The sequence below is a fragment of the Mchenga conophoros genome, linkage group LG13, assembly GCF_057382185.1.
Source record: "Mchenga conophoros isolate Kocher_MC1m ecotype Shallow Benthic linkage group LG13, M_conophoros_male_GT1.1, whole genome shotgun sequence".
Classification (NCBI taxonomy): domain Eukaryota; kingdom Metazoa; phylum Chordata; class Actinopteri; order Cichliformes; family Cichlidae; genus Mchenga; species Mchenga conophoros.
This window is the reverse complement of record NC_140538.1, coordinates 28,034,986-28,053,794: the sequence shown is the minus strand read 5'-3', so window position 1 is coordinate 28,053,794 and position 18,809 is coordinate 28,034,986. Positions and strand designations below refer to the sequence as shown.

The 18,809-nt window shown below is 41.4% G+C and overlaps 1 protein-coding gene across 1 annotated transcript in view; it reads left to right on the top strand.

Moving 5' to 3' along the window:
• The first annotated feature begins 4,278 nt into the window (after positions 1 to 4,278).
• The window catches only part of LOC146561480 (uncharacterized), a 31,147-nt gene continuing 16,616 nt past the window's right edge, over positions 4,279 to 18,809 (top strand). The window contains exons 1-8 of the mRNA XM_085243196.1: positions 4,279 to 4,529; positions 11,240 to 11,295; positions 11,384 to 13,462; positions 14,131 to 14,253; positions 14,393 to 16,378; positions 17,258 to 17,391; positions 17,814 to 17,981; positions 18,187 to 18,366. Of these exons, the coding sequence (XP_085099322.1) occupies positions 4,279 to 4,529; positions 11,240 to 11,295; positions 11,384 to 13,462; positions 14,131 to 14,253; positions 14,393 to 16,378; positions 17,258 to 17,391; positions 17,814 to 17,981; positions 18,187 to 18,366 (4,977 nt within the window). The remainder of the gene's footprint in view (positions 4,530 to 11,239; positions 11,296 to 11,383; positions 13,463 to 14,130; positions 14,254 to 14,392; positions 16,379 to 17,257; positions 17,392 to 17,813; positions 17,982 to 18,186; positions 18,367 to 18,809) is intronic.

Sequence of the window (18,809 nt, the reverse complement as noted above, 5' to 3'; positions counted from 1 at the left end):
GAAGCTAGCGGAAGTTAGCTCGCTAGTTTCGCTAGTTACCTAAGCATGATATAGCACGTTCTGACGGAGAGATTTCTGAAAAAAAATCAAACGTACAGCTCTGCTATCACTTCCAACATAAATGAAGACAGGAAACTAAACAGCAGTGACGTTTGTAGGGTTACTGAAGTTGGGCTAGCTAGTATATAATGATGTGCTACGTGATCGCTAGCGACACAGCTATGTTAGCATAACATAAACAGTGAAGCTGGAGGACGAACACTAACACTTTTCCACTTATAAAAGTTAACGTGAAGGTTCTTCATGGTTAGAAACAAATGCAATCGCATGGCAGGATGCTGTAAACGGACCAAACTTCAGTCAGGAGAACAACTGAGATAATCCATCCACAATACGAGGTTAGTCATTAATAGACTGCAACAACATGGGAATAGAGCAGCTGCAGAGAATTCAACATTAATGAATCAATGGTACAGAAGTGGAGGAAGCAAGAAGAATGAGTTTAATAAAGTTTGATTTATCTGACTGCTTTGTTTCGCTTAATGTGCCTTATAATCCCGTGCACCTTACGGTCCGAAAAATGCATACTGCACACTGCAGTTTAATGTTGCAAAGCACCTCTTTTTAACTTCAGTGGATATTATACATGGTTATGCTCAGGATATGTCAGCCCATTTCTACTGGAAATGCCTTTTGGTTAAACTTTCAGCAAGGAATTTGCATTTGCACTGTTACATTTTTATAAAGCTTTAATGTACATAAAAACCAGCTTCTTGTGTAAGTGAAAATAAATGGAAGGTTGTCTTTTTGCGCTAGTAATGTTGTGGAGTTGTATTTTGTCTCGCATCAATTATATCGTCGGTTATATCATTATCGCAAATTTTCAAATATATATCGTGATAAATATTTTTGGCCATATCGCCCTGCTCTACTTTGGTGATTGTTTTTTTCATTTCCTCTTCCTGTTCCGTGTGTGTGTTCAGTTGGCGCGAACTGCTGCAATGATGTATCGCATTCCCTTCCTGTGTTGCTAACAATAAAAGAAACGGGCAAAGTAATCAACCAAGTGAGTGTATTATTAAGAGAACATGGCCGAAGAAGAAGAAAACTCTTCAAGCTCAACATATAAGGATGAATCTTTCGGCTGCTAGTCCCAACAGAGCGGTACAAACCTTCTAAACCGCCACCCACCAACAAAACTAGCTAGCATAACATTAAAAACAGCTTTTTGGTTCAACTCTGGCTGCTAATTACAATATTTGGTCAAGTAAAAAGCAAAACTACATCGCATATAATCATAATATATCTATGTCTTTACTTTGAAATGTGTTTTTTTTTGGGTGAAAATTTCCATTAAATGTGCATTTCTTTTCAGCAGAATAAAGTTTGTATCAAATTTAAACTGCTTACAGCTCTGATCCGAGGCTGCTACTGCGAGAGCGGCCAGAACAGCAAACATCCACATTGTCATAATCAAACGTGAAGGAGAAAGTTTTCGTCTGTCCGCTTCCTATGCATCTGTCTCCTGCAGAGTCAAAGACCGAATGAAAAATTCCGTCCACGCACCCAACAAGGTTACTTTTCTCTGCACATGTGCGTCCTGGTCAAACCTGTTTTGGACAGGAACCAAAGCACAGGTGAGATGAAGAACCAAGTCCGTATCGTTCTACAATAGGAACTGAGCTGTACTTGATGACATCACAGCTCAGCTTAGTTTTTACTGCCAGCCCCCTTAATTTAACTGTGATTAATATTTGCAATGGAAAAACATTACATTAAGATTTCTTTAAGAAAAAAAATGCACCTGCCTAGACGATGCAGAATAGATGCTGAGTTTGTTACACATACAGACACTGATAGCAGTGCAGAGTCTATCACTGCTACATGTAACCAGGGTAACCAATTATGCAGTCAAAAGGGACCAGACACTTAAATCTTAGTGAAAGGCCATAAAACTGTCCCAGTTTTCTCAACAGTGGACAGAGTTAATGAGCCTGCGCAGTATCTGTGGCTGTTTTATCATCCAAGGATTTATTACTGTGTCATTCTGTGACGTGAACAGGATGTTTAATTGATGGCGCCACCATGTCACTGGTGCTAGAACTAACTGCCACGTTTCAAAACACTGTCCCTTTGTCATGAACTGACCTTTGCTGCAAATTCAAGTGCAGACTGAAATTAGGGCTGAAAAAATACCTGCTATCACCCTGCGGCAGCAGTCGTGTGGTGTTGTAAGAATGAGGACCCAAAACGTTGGCACTGGCTGTGATGCGAGCGAGCTTTATTGCAGACGGTGTACACAACAAAAACGAGGGAAAAACCAAAACAAAACCTGAACTAGGAACAACTAAAGAACACCTCTCTATGACTTTCATAGAGATAAGGTACCGCTGTACCAGACTCAGTGCCTGAAGAGATGGCTGAGCAGGTTTTGATGATGAATCTACTGGATGACACATTAGTTGACATTGCACAGATCAAACGTTGGACAGCTAAGGATGTCTTATTGTTGCAAGTTCGTGAGTACACCTTAAAAGGCTGGCTTGTTCAGACCGGGGCCTGTTTCAAGCCATATCGACAGAGAAAGCTGGAACTGAGTGTGAGGGATGATTGCGTGCTCTGCTGAGCCCGACTAATTATTCCCACCAAAGACAGAGACAAAATATTGAAACTCCTGCACCAGACTCATACAGGCATGTCGAAGATGAAAGGTTTGGCAAGGTCTTATGTATGGTGGCCTGGGATGGATGAGAACGTTGAAATGGAAGTGCAGGCATGTGAGGAGTGTCAGAAACACCACAAGTCTCCACCTACGGCACCATTACACCCTTGCGAATGGCCGGAGTCACCATTGTCCAGGATCCATGTGGACTATGCAGGGCCTTTCCTCGGGGAGATATTTCTAATCATAGTGGATGCTCCTTCCAAGTGGATGGACATTTACCCTGTGAAATCCTCTACATCACAGGTGACTATAGAGAAACTGCGAAAGAGTTTCGGTGTGTTTGGACCACCTAAAATGTTAGTTTCAGACAATGGAACATGTTTCACAAGTGCTGAGATTGAGTCATTCATGAAGCAGAATGGCATTGACCATGTGAGGTCAGCACCTTTCCATCCTTCTTCCAGTGGGTTGGCTGAGAGGGCGGTCCAGTCCCAGGAGGGGATGAAGAAAGTAAAAGGTGATACCTTGCAAACCAGACTGTCCCAATTTCTGTTCAGTTATCGCATCACACCGCATGCCACTACTGGTTTATCACCTGCAGAGTTGATGATGTCACTGAGACAGCAGATATTTTCAGGAGATATTTATGAATGCTCATTAAAAGATAAAATGATCTTGCAGGCCGACAGGTTAACCCAGAAATGTTTCCAAGTGGAGATCAGGAACCAGCTTATGAGCCTATTGGTGGACTCTGGGACTTACTGAACAATCTTTATCTTGATCTCTATGATATCATTTTTTGGAGGCTGAATGAGCTATTAGATTAAATGGAGGCACGATATGATGAGGACTTTGACACTGACTTTGACAATATCATTGAGAACAATGTAAACATTCTCAATATTAATGTGAGAGACAATAATGCCAATGTTGACCACAATGAACTGCATGATGATCATAATGCTGTTGTTGTTGTTGGCATTGAAAGTGATGATTCTGATGAGGCATTTGAAGACTGTGTGGATGTTCACCAGTACATCCCAGAAGAGGATCCTCAGCCAGCTGTATCCAGGAGGAGGTCTAGAGAGATGGATGAAGAAGATGTGGAACCAAACAAAAGAATCAGATGGAGCGAGGAGTTTTCTGATGATGACTCTGACTTCATCTCTGCTTGTGACACTGATAGCAAGGGCTGTCCTCACGTTGGTAATATTGCTGATGAGGACATCAATCAGCAGGTAACAGAAGAAGAACCGCTGCCTGGTGGATCCACGAAAAGGTCCAGAAAAGAAGATGTAGATGAAGAAGAGCGTAACAGCAAAAAATCCAGGGACTAGCTCAACTGTCTTTTCCTCATCTTTTCCTTGTTTTGATGTAAGAATTCCAGGATCCAGAATTTAAAAATATGTAAATAAGAAAATATTTAAATTGATTTTTTCTGAGCAACACAATCAAACCTCTAAGATGTCACTAGAAGGCTTCAGATCTCTTTCACCTGTGCTGAACAGGTGAATAGAAATAATTTTGCCATCTTTTGTCTGCAATAGAGAGGACAATCCAGGGCCTCTGGGTCTGTTCCACTTATTGTGTGTGAACTGATACATCAGGGCAACATGGGTGTTCCCCTTCCCAGAGGTTTAAGATGTCAAGGCAGTGGACAGTATGATGCGATGGGCTATTGTACCCAGAGGGGTGGAGAAATCCAGGTAGAGTTGGAGGAGAAGAAAGCGACAGAAGCTGCTCGAGAAATAAAGTTTTACCTTGTGAGGAAAGAGCAGAGAAAGAGAAGGATCTGGAGGTGGCAAGCCCACACTCTCTACCCCATTTCAGACTTAAACAGGACCAGCGGACTCAGAAATATGAGGTGAGGAAGGAGCTCCACTACTTTATTCTGCTCTTATTTCATTCTTTTTTTGGGGGCAAGGCACTGTCGTGACTTAGAGTCACCCAGCCTCACGTGTAAAGGTAACGTAAAATAATCGTTATTGCGTTTTTTATTGAAAAATAATGTCAGCTTGAATATAAATAAAGCACGAAAGCTTCACTGGACTGATAGTGCCTCGTTACATGGATCAGTTTGTGACATTGGCAAATACAAGTGCACGTTAACTGTGACCTGCTGTCAAAGTCATTTTGCGTCGAGGTCCACATCCAGCCCACTTTAATCTTAAGTGGGCCGAACCAGCAAAATGCATTTAATCCCCTTTAATATAAAACAAAAGTGCAATTTCAAGACTTTTTCTTCTACACAATAAAGAAATGCTGCTCAGAAAATGTTTTTCCCCCCCGTGGACTCCAGTAATCCCCTGTAATCGGCACATTAGTAATACAAACCAGCTAAAGCTACAGGTAGTTGTTAAATACCAGGAGGGGTGAGAAGGGTCGCTCTATAACCTTTTACAAAACCTGCTTTTGAATGAATTAAATTCATAAATATATTTTGCATCATTTTTACAATCTGGGAGCAAATAAAGTTTGAAAAATACAATGTGGTTTTTTATAGAGGTGGGAAGTACAAATTCTACATTACTGTACTTTCCTTGAGTATTTATCTTTAGGTAATTTTACTTTTACTTCCAACACTTCAGCTTAAATATCTTTACTTTCTGTATGCATTTTTTCCACCTCTGGCTTTCACAGAGGCTTATATGTTGCACTATTTCTTAGAAGGCTGCCACTTATTTTGGTCTTTTTTCCTTTTTCTTTTTGCAGGTAAACAAAGAAGATATAATATGTTCACAAGCCTGTCTCTTTTACTTTGGGCTGTGTAGGGAATATCTGTTTCCATGTTTAGAGTCTTTGTGCTGTGCTAAGCTAATCAAGTACAGCTTGACATGAGACTGGTATTTTTTTTTAAATAAACCTTTTTACTCACAGAAAGTGTAGAGTACGGAAGAGCAGACCAATTAAAAAAAATCAGAGGACATAAAGTTTTAGCAAGACTGAGAGCGTTCGTGGCAACGGACTTCTTATTTGTCATTTGTTAAAGCAGGACTCCCCCTTAAACAAGATTAATATGATTTACACTAGGCGTGCCCATATTGATGCAACTGGAGTCAGCCTCAGTACTGACTGTCCATCCAGAACCTTCTCCTGAGACACAGACAATAGTGTTGCATGCCCTGGAGACAGTCTTAACATTTAGATGGTAATCTGAGCAGAAGAAACGGGATTGTTGGTATTATTCTCATAATTTAGCTCAGCTGTACTCTGGGTGAGTCATTTCCCATAAAAATGCTTTGGTGGCGGGAAAACTACATGACATTATGCCAAGAAGATTTTAAACTAAAGCCCTCACCTCAAAACTAACTCACAGTTGAAACTCTGAGTTTAATTTATCAACTATAGTTACATATGTAAAAGGAGCCAATACTTATGTTTCCTGTGATAGGTGTTCATATTAAAAAGGTCAAAGTTTAAAATACTGAAAACCTGAGCAAGTGTATTTGTTGGGTCTGTCTAGCACAGGCCCACTGCTGAAACAAGACAATTTAAAAACACAGCAAAAGCATTGAACACTGCTGATGTTATGAACACTCTACACACGAGTCAAGATGCAGAAAAACTGCTCACGGAAACGCTGCACACTCCAGTTATCACAGTTATCATAGTTCTGTTTCCCTGTCTTTGATGAGTTCTCAGCCAGCTCTCGATCTGATAATGTGTAGCTTGCTAATCAGCTCAGAAGAGACCACAACGCAACCTCACACAGTGGTTGCGTGCTTTGCCCACAGTGGCAAAGACCTGCACTTTCATATTCAATTCAGCTTCTCCATCAAGTAGTTTTCAGCCGCTTCATACAGGGTTCAGCATATTAGTTGTTTTCGCAGGTGTGCTCTATATCTCAACAACGGCTCATAATAAGACGACAGTCTTTCAAACAGGTCAAGTGCCTCTATGCACATCATTAGTTAAAATATTTACCTATATCACTTCACCTCATATGTCATTGTACTGAATTTGAGCAACCCTAAGCTTAATGCAGATTACTTTTAACAACTGACACAGACGTACACAAACAACACAAACAGGCCTATAACTTTCCCCAGCCTGCGTGAACCCGCACGGCCGTTGAGCTCCTGGACTCGCGTGTACCCGCGCAGTCACTGAGCTGCACCTGCCTGCGTGAAACCGCACGGCATAGGCGTTGCTCTCTTTCCTTTATAAGCCTGCGATTAACCGCACGGCTCAGGTCCGCGTGAACCCGCGCAGCTACAGCGCTCTTCTTTGTACAGTACTTACTTGGTGCTGTTCTTGCATTAATCTCGAATCCCGTCAATCACCATCCAGCGAGGAGAAAAAACAGACAGCTAATCCACCGGCCCGATGACAAATTCTCACGTCTCAGGACTTTACTACAGGAACTTCTATACGTCCTGGCTGACGTCTTTCGGCGTGTCTCTTTTTCCCCTCGGTGGATGTCAATTCTAGGGATCCGGCATCGAAGGACCAATTAATGTTGGGTCTGTCTAGCACAGGCCCACTGCTGGAACGAGACAATTTAAAAACACAGCAAAAGCACTGAACACCAAGTAGGCAAAGTTCTTCGTGTTACTCATGCATAAGGGAGACCTGCCTGGAGCCAAGTGTCGTTCCACCACTTGACCTCCGTCAGACTCTCAGCCAGGTTCCCCATAGCACTCCTTTTATTGTGGTTACATGAATATGCATAGGGTCATTAACACATAACATCTTACATAGGTATACATGTGAACAAAGAATACTGTGAGTGTGTGTGTGTGTGTGTGTGGGGTCAGAGTGTGACCCCATAAAGACTTCCCTAAACCTGCTGGTCTGGAAGTCCAACAGTTCATCTAAACAAAAGGCACTTAGACTAAAACAGATATAGCTACGTTTATCCTACCATAAGACAATAAGAGAAGGTACGACCTCTCCCATCCTCCCAGAGTGCTCTCTAATGCACACAAAGTTTGCAGACTATCAAGGATCAAACCTCTACCAATCTACAACTAATTATAAAACTCTAAGCATATATGGTTAAATATTTCTAAGCATAAATGACAATCAACAATACAAAACCTAACAGTATTCACAACCAATTTATGTGAGCTGAAAAAACAGAAATTAGGGTGTTTAAAACACTCTAATACTTTCTCCATTTTTTGATTTGCATACCATCAGTGATAGGAGATACCTCCAATTCAATCCAATTCAATTCAGTTTTATTTATATAGCATAAAATCACAACAACAGTCGCCTCAAGGCGTTTTATATTGTACAGTAGACCCTATAATAATAGATACAGAGAAAACCCAACAATCACATGACCCCCTATGAGCAAGCACTTTGGTGACAGTGGGAAGAAAAAACTCCCTTTTAACAGGAAGAAACCTCCAGCAGAACCAGGCTCTGGGAAGGGCGGGGCCATCTGCTGCGACCGGTTGGGGTGAGAGAAGGAAGACAGGATAAAGACATGCTATGGAAGAGAGACAGAGATTAATAACAAGTGTGATTCAATGCAGAGAGGTCTATTAAAACATAGTGAGTGAGAAAGGTGACTGAAAGGGAAAAACTCAGTGCATCATGGGAATTCCCCAGCAGCCTATGACTATTGCAGCATAACTAAGGGAGGATTCAGGGTCAGCTGGTCCAGCCCTAACTATATGCTTTAGCAAAAAGGAAAGTTTTAAGCCTAATCTTAAAAGTAGAGATAGCGTCTGTCTCCCGAATCCAAACTGGAAGCTGGTTCTGTCAAGGTTGGCTGAAAAAGAAGCCAAACGCTGGACTTTTAGAATGGAGAAAGTGTGTTTATTTACAGAGAAAACAGTGCCAGTAATCCACAGTGCGTGCTCTCCCAATTCCCCGTGCTGTGATTCCTCTCCGTGATGCGTGGTACTGTTTCGTCCTCCTCAGTGCTGTGTTCAACAGTGTGCTGCTCCCTCCACACGTTTGCGTAATCACCCTGGAAACAAGAGATGCCACGATGAGTGCCGTCCCATCCACCGACAGACAAAACACATCAACTATTCCAACAAGAGAGTAACTGAAAACACGATTATACGAGCTGAGCACTAACTGTATTTCTAGATTAATAATCCTGCGCTGAGTAGAGCTCCTTGATTAGGCAGATCAGCAACAGGTGAGTGATTGTCACAGGTGTGGCTGGCTCCAAGGCAGGGACTCTGCAGGCCTGGTGGGGCAGCAAAGCTGACATAACAACACACAGGGAAATGAGGAACCAGGAGCAGATCGCACCACAACCATAAATAATTAAGAAAGACGAATAAAACTCATAATATTCATTCAACTCAAAAATAACACATGATCCCTGGGTCACAGACTCAGACCCATGACAGGTTCCACAGAAGAGGGGCCTGAAAACTGAAGGCTCTGCCTCCCATTCTATTTTTAAATACTCTGGGAACAACAAGTAGGCCTGCAGAGCAAGAGCGAAGTGCTCTAATAGGGTGATATGGTACTATGAGGTCATTAAGATAAGATGGGGCCTGATTATTTAAGACCTTGTATGTGAGGAGCAGGATTTTGAATTGAATTCTGGATTTAACAGGACGCCAATGAAGGGAAGCCAAAACAGGAGAAATCTGCTCTCTCTTTCTAGTCCCTGTCAGGACTCTTGCTGCAGCATTTTGGATTCACTGAAGGCTTTTCAGGGAGTTTTTAGGACTTCCTGATAATAATGAATTACAGTAGTCCAGCCTAGAAGTAATATGATCTGCACCAAGTCCCAGTAATTAAGGAGGTTTTTTAGACCTCAACCAATCAGCAAATAATACCGGCTGACAATATTGCCTGCCATTGTTAGCTATTTGCCATTTTATCGGCGTTGCAATTTATCAAAGTTAAAAAATGGTTTTAAAGTAAAGAAGAGATGAGAAAAACACATTTTAACTATTTTATGAGGGTTGCACAGTCTTGATCACCTTTTTTTGAATAATGGAGACATTTGAACTCTCATTCAGCAGCCTCGCCCAGTTTTAATGCGACTTAAGGAGAGTTCCTGGTATTTAGCCTGTAATGAGGTTGTCCTCTCCACTCACATTAATACAGCATTTTCAAATGCTCAAGACATAAAGACACAGGAATATTTATTTTACTATGTAATGCATGTTACATAGTGTTACACAGTAACATGCATTACAACAAAACAAAAAAACAGCAGACTTCCTTTACTTGACTTCCTTTAATATGTAAAATCAATATTCCGTGGTGTTAATACCAGTGTTTGAAATGCCACAAATACAACTACCCAGCTGCTGAGCAATCGGTGATAAGTGCAAGTGAGTAGTTTAAAAGAAAACATATAACAAAGGTTATAAAAAACGGTTCTAATTTTGTGTGTCCAAATAAATTTTAAAAAGTTGTCTCATATATTGGAATATAGTACTTTTAAATCCCCAAATACTGGTATCCAAAATCCATTAAAAATCCTATAGCTGTCAGCTGTAATTACTTTTAACCTTTAATCATGCAAAGGAAGTAGAAAATATGGCAGTGGAATGGCGAACTGTGTTTCTTTCAGTTTACAACACAAAGAGGATGAACAGGTCAGGTAAATTAAAAAAGAACCTAAAACAAAACCAAAAAACAAATGAATAAATAACAAAAGTGCTTCACTTTTTTCATTTTGTAAATCAGGATTATCAGAGCAGAGCATTGTAATTACCTTAATTTCTTATTACTTCTCTGAAGTCAACAAAAAACTGAAAATTTTGTCATCATAATGCCGAAAATTATAACGTCATCAACAGAAATGATTTTTGCTTTTTGATCTTTAATACCATCAGCCAGTTTGTGCAGCACATGACATTTTTTCAGACGCCAAATAACTGCCAGATCTTACAAGTCCACAAAATCGATTTCTCATTGTGAGACAAAAGACAAATTAATCACACAAAGACCTTTAATCGGGTTTGGGGCGTTTATTTTTAGGTGAAATGAAATATTTGCTTTAAATATAAAACTCAATGTCTTCATTTATGGTAAAACCAGGTTGGAATATTTAGGCATGCTATGTCTTAGAAAGTGTTACGATTACTTTGACATTTCTTTTATTAAGTGAATGCATTAACTATAGGAGATCTAATTTCATGGTATGATGTAGCCATAGTATATTTTTAGGAACTCAACAAAAACATGTTTTTTCTTATTGCAAACGACAGTCCTACTTAGATGGTGAGTCAAGATAACCCCATAGGTTTATTTGTGTTAAATCGACCGTAACAATGATGATGAGTGATGAAAGTAGGCCTGTAAGTAGAGTAAAAAAGGTAACACATGCTCTCTGGTTACAAAAGCCTAGTTACACACCAAAGCTTGACAAACAAACCTGGATAACATTTCACCTCACTCTACATAAGGTAGAAACTGAGGCCACTTGGGTATAACATGGGTGTTTATCTGTACTTAGAGAGCTATAAAAAGTCCAAGTTGGATGAAATTCCTCTCTCCTTACCTTTGTATACCTTTGTATGTACTCTTCTTGTTTATCCATTGTCCAAGAAGAGTACAGAATGTTTCTAGAAAAAGTATATTGTTGCATATGCTACTTTAAATAGTTATGTTCCCATAATTTTCTTTTCTTTGCCTTCACAGGTTTTCACTTCTGTGGCTGTTCAGTCTATTTGCAGTGCTGGATTACTGCGGTGCAGGTGTCAGACTTCTGCATAATACTTTCAGGTGACACATGATCAGGTGCATCTTCTTTCAAGCTCATTTCTTGTCTTTATGTCTTTTCAGTTGATCTGAGGGACTGTGAGGGAGCAGGCAGCAAATGTAACCCCAACGCTGACTGTATAAGGATCAGTAACACCTTTACCTGTGCGTGTAGAATGGGCTACCAGGGCGATGGTCTGACGTGCAGCGACATCGACGAATGTGGCAGTGGCTTGAACAACTGCCACAAACAGGCAGACTGCACCAATACCTTAGGCAGCTATAACTGTGTCTGCCGCAGTGGATACACTGGAGATGGTACAACCTGCGAGGACGTAGATGAGTGTCAAAGAGACAACGGGGGTTGCCATGAATATGCCCTCTGTACTAACTTTGAGGGAGGACGAAAATGCCAGTGTAAAAGTGGCTTTAGTGGTAACGGCTTTCAGTGTACTGATATTAATGAATGCACAACACCGAATATTTGCCATTGGAACGCCACCTGCACCAACACCCCAGGGTCTCACGTCTGTGCCTGTAATCCTGGTTATAAGGGCAATGGAAAGTACCTATGTCTGGATGTAGATGAATGCTCAGAGACTCCAAATGTGTGTGCTTCTGGACGTGGCTACAGAGGTTGTAGAAACCTGCCTGGATCCTACAGTTGCGTATGCAGCCCTGGCTTTGAAAATATTGGAAGGAATTGTGTGGACATCGATGAATGTGCCGCTAGCACCTGCAGCCGTTTTGCAGATTGTGAAAACAGCTTAGGGTCATACACGTGTACTTGCAAAAGTGGCTTTGCTGGGAATGGGCTGACATGCGTAGACATAAACGAATGCAATGGAAACAATGCATGTGACCCCAGGGCGGTGTGCATCAACAGGATGGGCAGTTATGAGTGCTCTTGTCCAGTTGGTTTTCTTGGAAACGGAAGACAGTGTAACGACATAAATGAGTGTGAAAGAACTAACATCTGTCCTTCTACCACTACCTGTGTGAACACTGGTGGCTCGTACTACTGTGACTGTGGCCGCGGCTTTATCTTTAATAACTCCCAGTGCATTGACGTGGATGAGTGCGTGCCCGGCCGCTGCAGCCCCTACGCAACCTGCACGAATTCACCTGGGTCCTTCTCTTGTCAGTGCTTGGAGGGATACAGGGGGAACGGTTTTACCTGTGAGGATGTGGATGAATGCTCGCAGGCTAAGCAGTGCCACACCAGTGCTCTGTGCATTAACCTTCCAGGCTCCTACAACTGTACTTGTCAGGTGGGTTATTCTGGAGATGGGATACAGCAATGCAGGGATATAAATGAGTGTTTGGTGGATAACGGAGGTTGCAGAAACAAAGCTACGTGTGTCAACAATCAGGGATCCTTTTCATGCCTGTGTCAGCCTGGCTACGTCTTGATTAACCGTACTCTTTGCCAGGATATAAATGAGTGCAAGGAATTGAAGAATCCCTGTGGCGTGAATGAAGAGTGCAATAACACCGACGGGGCGTACCAGTGTCCATGCCGGGTTGGGTACTACCGCCCTGGTAGCAACATGAATTGCATCGATATTGATGAGTGTAAAGACAACCCATGTCATGTCCATGCCACGTGTATCAACACGCAAGGCTCATACACCTGCACCTGCAAGAGTGGCTTTGTAGCAAACGGCACTCAGTGCGTGGATGCAGACGAGTGTTCTCAGAAGGATATATGCCACGCACGAGCAAACTGCACTAACCTAATAGGGAACTTCTTATGCACTTGTCAGGAGGGTTTCAGGGGCGATGGCTTCTTCTGTCAGGACGTGGACGAATGCTCCATCTCTAATACAACCTGCCCCGCTTTCTCAACATGTATCAACTCGGCCGGTTCTCACGTCTGCTCATGTTTGAATGGTACAGTGGCCTTTAATAACACTTGTGTGCCACCCAGCCCACTGTGTGACCCTGCGTGCGACAGTCGCGGCCTGTGCCACCGTTCACCAACTGGATACCAGTGCGTTTGTGACCTGGGCTACACGGGCAATGGACTGACTTGCTCCGACATAGACGAGTGCCAGAGGGAAAATGTTTGTCCTCAAAATGAAATGGAGTGTAAAAATATCCCAGGATCATTTTCCTGCACCTGCAAACATGGCTACACTCTCAATGGAACTCAGTGTGTCGGTAAAACAAACTTTTCATATGTCTCACAATTACTCTGTCAAGGCATGTTTAACACTTTATTATAAAGTTAACAAAACAAAATTCTCAATAATATAAATGCGTATCTCTCATATACGGTTTGATTGGGCTTTTTATTCAAACTGTTTAAGAAACCAGGCTTAATACTGATTAACAAACCACCTGCTCTTCCTGGATCCAGAATAATGAGTTACTTCATTTATAGTATTCATTTCCTAATATTTGTTTTAACCTCCTAAGACCTGGCGTCCAATGTGGACATCACATTTTGGGTTGTCTAGACTAAAATACAAAATTTTGCTCTACAAGGGCCTGATATACACTTACAAGGACGTTATACCGCCACTCTTCTATCTGAATTTAAAGCGAACATCCTTATATGCGGATCGAATTTTTCTCAGAAACAAAAATCAGGTTAAAAAAAAATCACATAATTGTTTGTTTTTACATTCATCAGGTCCCAATCAGCCCAAATAGCAAAGAGAAATTAAAAATGCATGCTGTGGAAGAGTTCGGGTCTTAGGAGGTTAAACTTATATGTATTTTATCTCACTTCTAGATTAAAGTTTGCATATAACATTTTTTTAATCTATATTATTTTCCTTTTTTTTCTACCCTACCTTACACCTCATTTCCTGTTACCTTTGTAGATGTGAACGAATGTGAGACAGGTCAACAGGATTGCAGTGAATTTGCTAAGTGTGTCAACACAGTGGGCAGCCATTCCTGTTTCTGTCTCAGCGGTTTTACGGGTGATGGAAAAAACTGCTCTGGTAAGTAATAAATCCTCATTTAATCTTCAATTGGAAAAATTGGTTCTTTTGCACCAATCAGTGGACTTTCTTTGAGCTTTTTTTTTAGCACCATTCGGAGCTGTTTCGCTGACACTGTCCCATTTTGGATAAATTATAGACTTCGATGAGTGCCAAGGCCAAAACGAAGGATGCCACCCAGCTGCCAGCTGCACTAACACACCTGGATCATTCTCCTGTGTCTGCCCACTTGGCATGGAGGGAAATGGCTTTGACTGTCAGGATGTGAACGAATGCCAGGAGAATAGTACCCTGCCACACAACTGCAGCGCCTTAGCTTTATGCCTCAACACCAACGGATCCTACCGCTGCCAGTGCAAGCATGGATACCAGGGTGATGGCTTTGTGTGTGATGATGTGGATGAATGTCAGCTGGTCACAGCCTGTAGCAAGAACATGACGTGTAGCAACATTCCCGGATCGTACACCTGTTCATGTATCTTGGGACGGGAGTACAACAAGGGAACATGTGTGAATGAAACAACCTGCCTGAACGCTAGTGCCAACTGCCACCCACTCGCCAAGTGCCTTCCACATGAGGGTTCCTTCTACTGTCAGTGTGCAGATGGTTATGAAGGAACAGGAACTGACTGCTGGGATGTGGATGAATGTGGCAAACTACAGCATCAAATCTGTCCTGCCTTCTCCAACTGTTTCAACACAAATGGTTCCTTCATCTGCACATGTTGGAGTGGTTTTCAAGACAACGGGACGCACTGTCTGGATATAGATGAATGTGCGATGGGTGACTTCCCTTGCCCTGACAACAGTACCTGTACTAATCTAGAAGGGAGCTACAAATGTACCTGTGACCCTGGTTTTACAAGGAATGGCACTCTGTGTGTGGACATAGACGAGTGCTCACTTGGCCTTACTCTGTGTCCTAAATTTTCCAACTGCTTAAACACAATTGGATCTTCTTTTTGTAAATGCTGGGAAGGTTACCGAGGAAATAGCACTGTCTGCGAGGAGATCAATGAATGCCTAGATAACATTACCTGTCCGGAACATAGCAGGTGTATCAACACCAATGGTAGTTACCTGTGTCCTTGTGACAGAGGATTTTCCAGTGTCGATAACTTGTGCGTGGACATTGATGAATGTAGTAACAAAGAACTAGGGGAGCTTTGCACCAATGGAACATGTGTCAATGCTATTGGCTCATATTTCTGTGAATGTGTCGAAGGATTCTGGAGTAACAATACGGAATGTGTAGATGTGGATGAGTGCTCAAACTCTTCAGTGTGCCAGCCCCATTCCACATGCGTCAACATCCACGGGTCTTACGACTGCCCCTGTAATGAAGGGTTCAAACTGAATGGTACTGAGTGCCAGGACGTGGATGAGTGTCAGGAACCAGAAAACAGCCAGTGTCCAGAGCACTCATTTTGTAACAACACCATAGGGTCCTTCCTCTGTCGGTGCTCTCCGGGGTACAAAGCCATTAGCTCAGGCTGTGAGGATATAAATGAATGCAAAGACACCAACGCCTGCCGCTTTGACCAAGTTTGCAAAAACCTGCCTGGATCATACAGCTGCTCTTGCCCATTGGGATATCATGAAGAGAAGCTGGCATGTGTTGACACCGATGAATGCAAGGATTCACCTTGTCACCCAGTGGCACATTGCTTGAACACACCTGGATCTTTTTCATGCCACTGCCCAACAGGTTTCAATGGAAACGGCTCCTGGTGCAGAGACGTGGATGAATGCGCTGCCTTGAGTAAACCATGCCACCCTCTTGCTCACTGTCACAACACCCCAGGCTCATTTGTTTGTATATGTATGCCAGGGTTTATGAGTTTGGGGCCATTGTGTGTGGATATTAATGAATGCAATGCCATGAATGGGAATTGTCACTCTGCTGCCACATGTATCAACAATGTAGGAGGTTTTAAATGCTCGTGCAATCAGGGCTGGAAGCCCACCAATGACAACGGTCATGGAAAAGAAGGATGTGCAGACTTGAACGAGTGTGCGTCACTCCATCCATGTCGTGGGGAATCGTCCTGTATTAACCTACCAGGGTCTCATACCTGCTCCTGTCTGAGAAACAGCACATTATGCAGAAGGATAACTATGACGGGTTGGCTATGTCTTAGTTAATCACCTTAATAATTATACACTGATGTTTGTGTTTGAAATGTGAATATTTTCTTATTTTACGTTCTCAAAACTTTCTTTTGGTCAAATTATGCATTATCTAAACAAAAGGTTTTCACTGTGCTACAAGCATCTATTAGACCTGCTGGCAAGCTAAATTTGGAAATTCTATTTGAAGCTGTCACAATCACTTCAAAAACAGCCTGCAAATAATGCTAAGCCTTGAAATTAATTCATGTAACTTCATTAAAATATATCGTGTAATTAAAAAGGCGTTTGTTAGTATACCTGCGTTGCCTTACTGATTAAGCTAACATTCCTGCAAAATGAGAAAACAAAACGAAAACAAAAAACAAAGAAATAAGAAAACCTTACCTTTATTTACACGTTTTCAGTCGATGGTTGTGGATTCAAAGTGCTTCCTTATATTACCACTGAGGTGGTTAAATATGTTTATCTAACACAATGTAGATTAGGCTGCTAGCTGAACGTAGTGTTTTCATTGGGAGAAACACTTCGTCACTCATCCAAGTGACTCCTTCAGTCCTCAGTGGAGACTTGGATCAGTGACAAACACTACCTTCAGATTAAAAGAATCAACTTTATGTACCTTTCTGTCGTTTCTGGATGATTGAGCATGCTTTAAGAAAGTTTTCAGCATGTTGTATTAGCAAAAAGGACAATAGTCTAGCTCACAGCATGTTGGGGTAGCAGCAAAGCTCAGTCGGATTACTTTTAATGACACATAAACAATCAAAACAATAATTGTGCATGTTTACAGCAAACTGATTTGGATAGTTGATGACTTTAATATGTTCACATTAAAATGTAACTTATTAATTTTCTGTTATTCCCCCCACAGAGGGAAATCTGTTTCCCTATGGAGATGATGTCGGGGATAATGAAGTAAACATAGACACAGAAGATGGAAATTCTCCATATATCACACCACCAATGGGCTTCCCCTTCATGGGGAAATTGTACGACAGAATTTATGTGAGTTCTTACTACGATTATCTATAAATACTGGAACAAAAGTGCCCAATTTATTATAATGTTGTAGAACGTTCCTTCAAAGTAGCAGCAACTAATGAGTAAATCGTGATGCAAATGCAGTAATATAATAGAAACAACACATTTCAGAAACGAGAATGACATTTTCTTACTTATACATTTGTTGAATTACGCATACTGTACATGCAATGTACTAATTGCAGCAGGGTATTAGCCACAAAATATGCAAATAATGTAGATTTTACTTAAAGGTTTACAGCAGTGGGAGTTCTTGCACTCAGCTCTTTATAATGAAGTAAATATAGTGAGGAGAGCAGTAAAATTAGCCATAAATATTGAGTTTCATAGGAGAAGATTGGTATTTTAATGTGTGTCTGATATTGTCTCTCCTTTTGTTTTCTTAGTTTTCTGATAATGGGCTTGTCCAGTTTCAATCTGTTGTTGAGAATGAGCAGTATCTCCTCCCGTCTCCTTTCGCCAGTGGTTTCCCTGACCACATGAACTTGACTTTGTTAGCTGTGTTCTGGGATGATGCAGACCTCACTCAAGGGAATGGACGGCTCCTCTATCAGGTTCAATGCCATCAGATGTCATTGTTGAGCTAGGATCAAAATGACTTTTGAAGTTCATTTTACATGATTTTGTTTGGTTGAAACAATAAAGTAAAACCGAGACAAAGAACAACCTAGTTTTCTTTTAAAGAGATACAGCTTACAGAGCAAACTCACCACAGTGTACTTGCTTTGTTTTAATACTCCCTTTCTTGTTAAATGTTAGGAATACCACACACGGAATGTGTCAGATGTCTACTCCCAGGTAGTGGTTAATCGTACGGCTGAGGAAGTAACAAAATTTGAGCACCTGAAAAACAAGCCAGCTTTTACCCCTGCCTGGATCCTCAAAATCACCTGGGACGATGTGATGCCTGTCTCCTTCCAGAAGGTCAGCTTCTCAGAGGTGAGTGTCAGCCAACACTTGCATTCTTATTTTATATGGACATGTCACACAAACATTGCATATGGTCATAATCAGTAGTTTCATAAGAAAGCAAGATAAAAAGAGCAAAAGTGGGTTTTGATGTTAATGATGTTTGTAAAAGTTTTGCTTTATTATACTATTTTCAAAACTACCAAACTCCGTCTCACAACAATGCATCAACATGCTTTTTTGTGTGTGTGTTTTTTTACTATAATACTGGGCTAAATATGTTCACATTCATAGTGTTTACTGGAAAAGTTAATGACCAGTTTATAATCTGAACCTCTGATTCAGGCTCTACCTGTTCCTGAAAGCTCTTATGTACCAGTTCCAGTAAAAGGTTTGATTGAGCAGGGAGTGCAACTGGTTACTTGTCAGATTGACCTCATTTACGTGTTATTCTTTTATGCAACGTGAGCCTT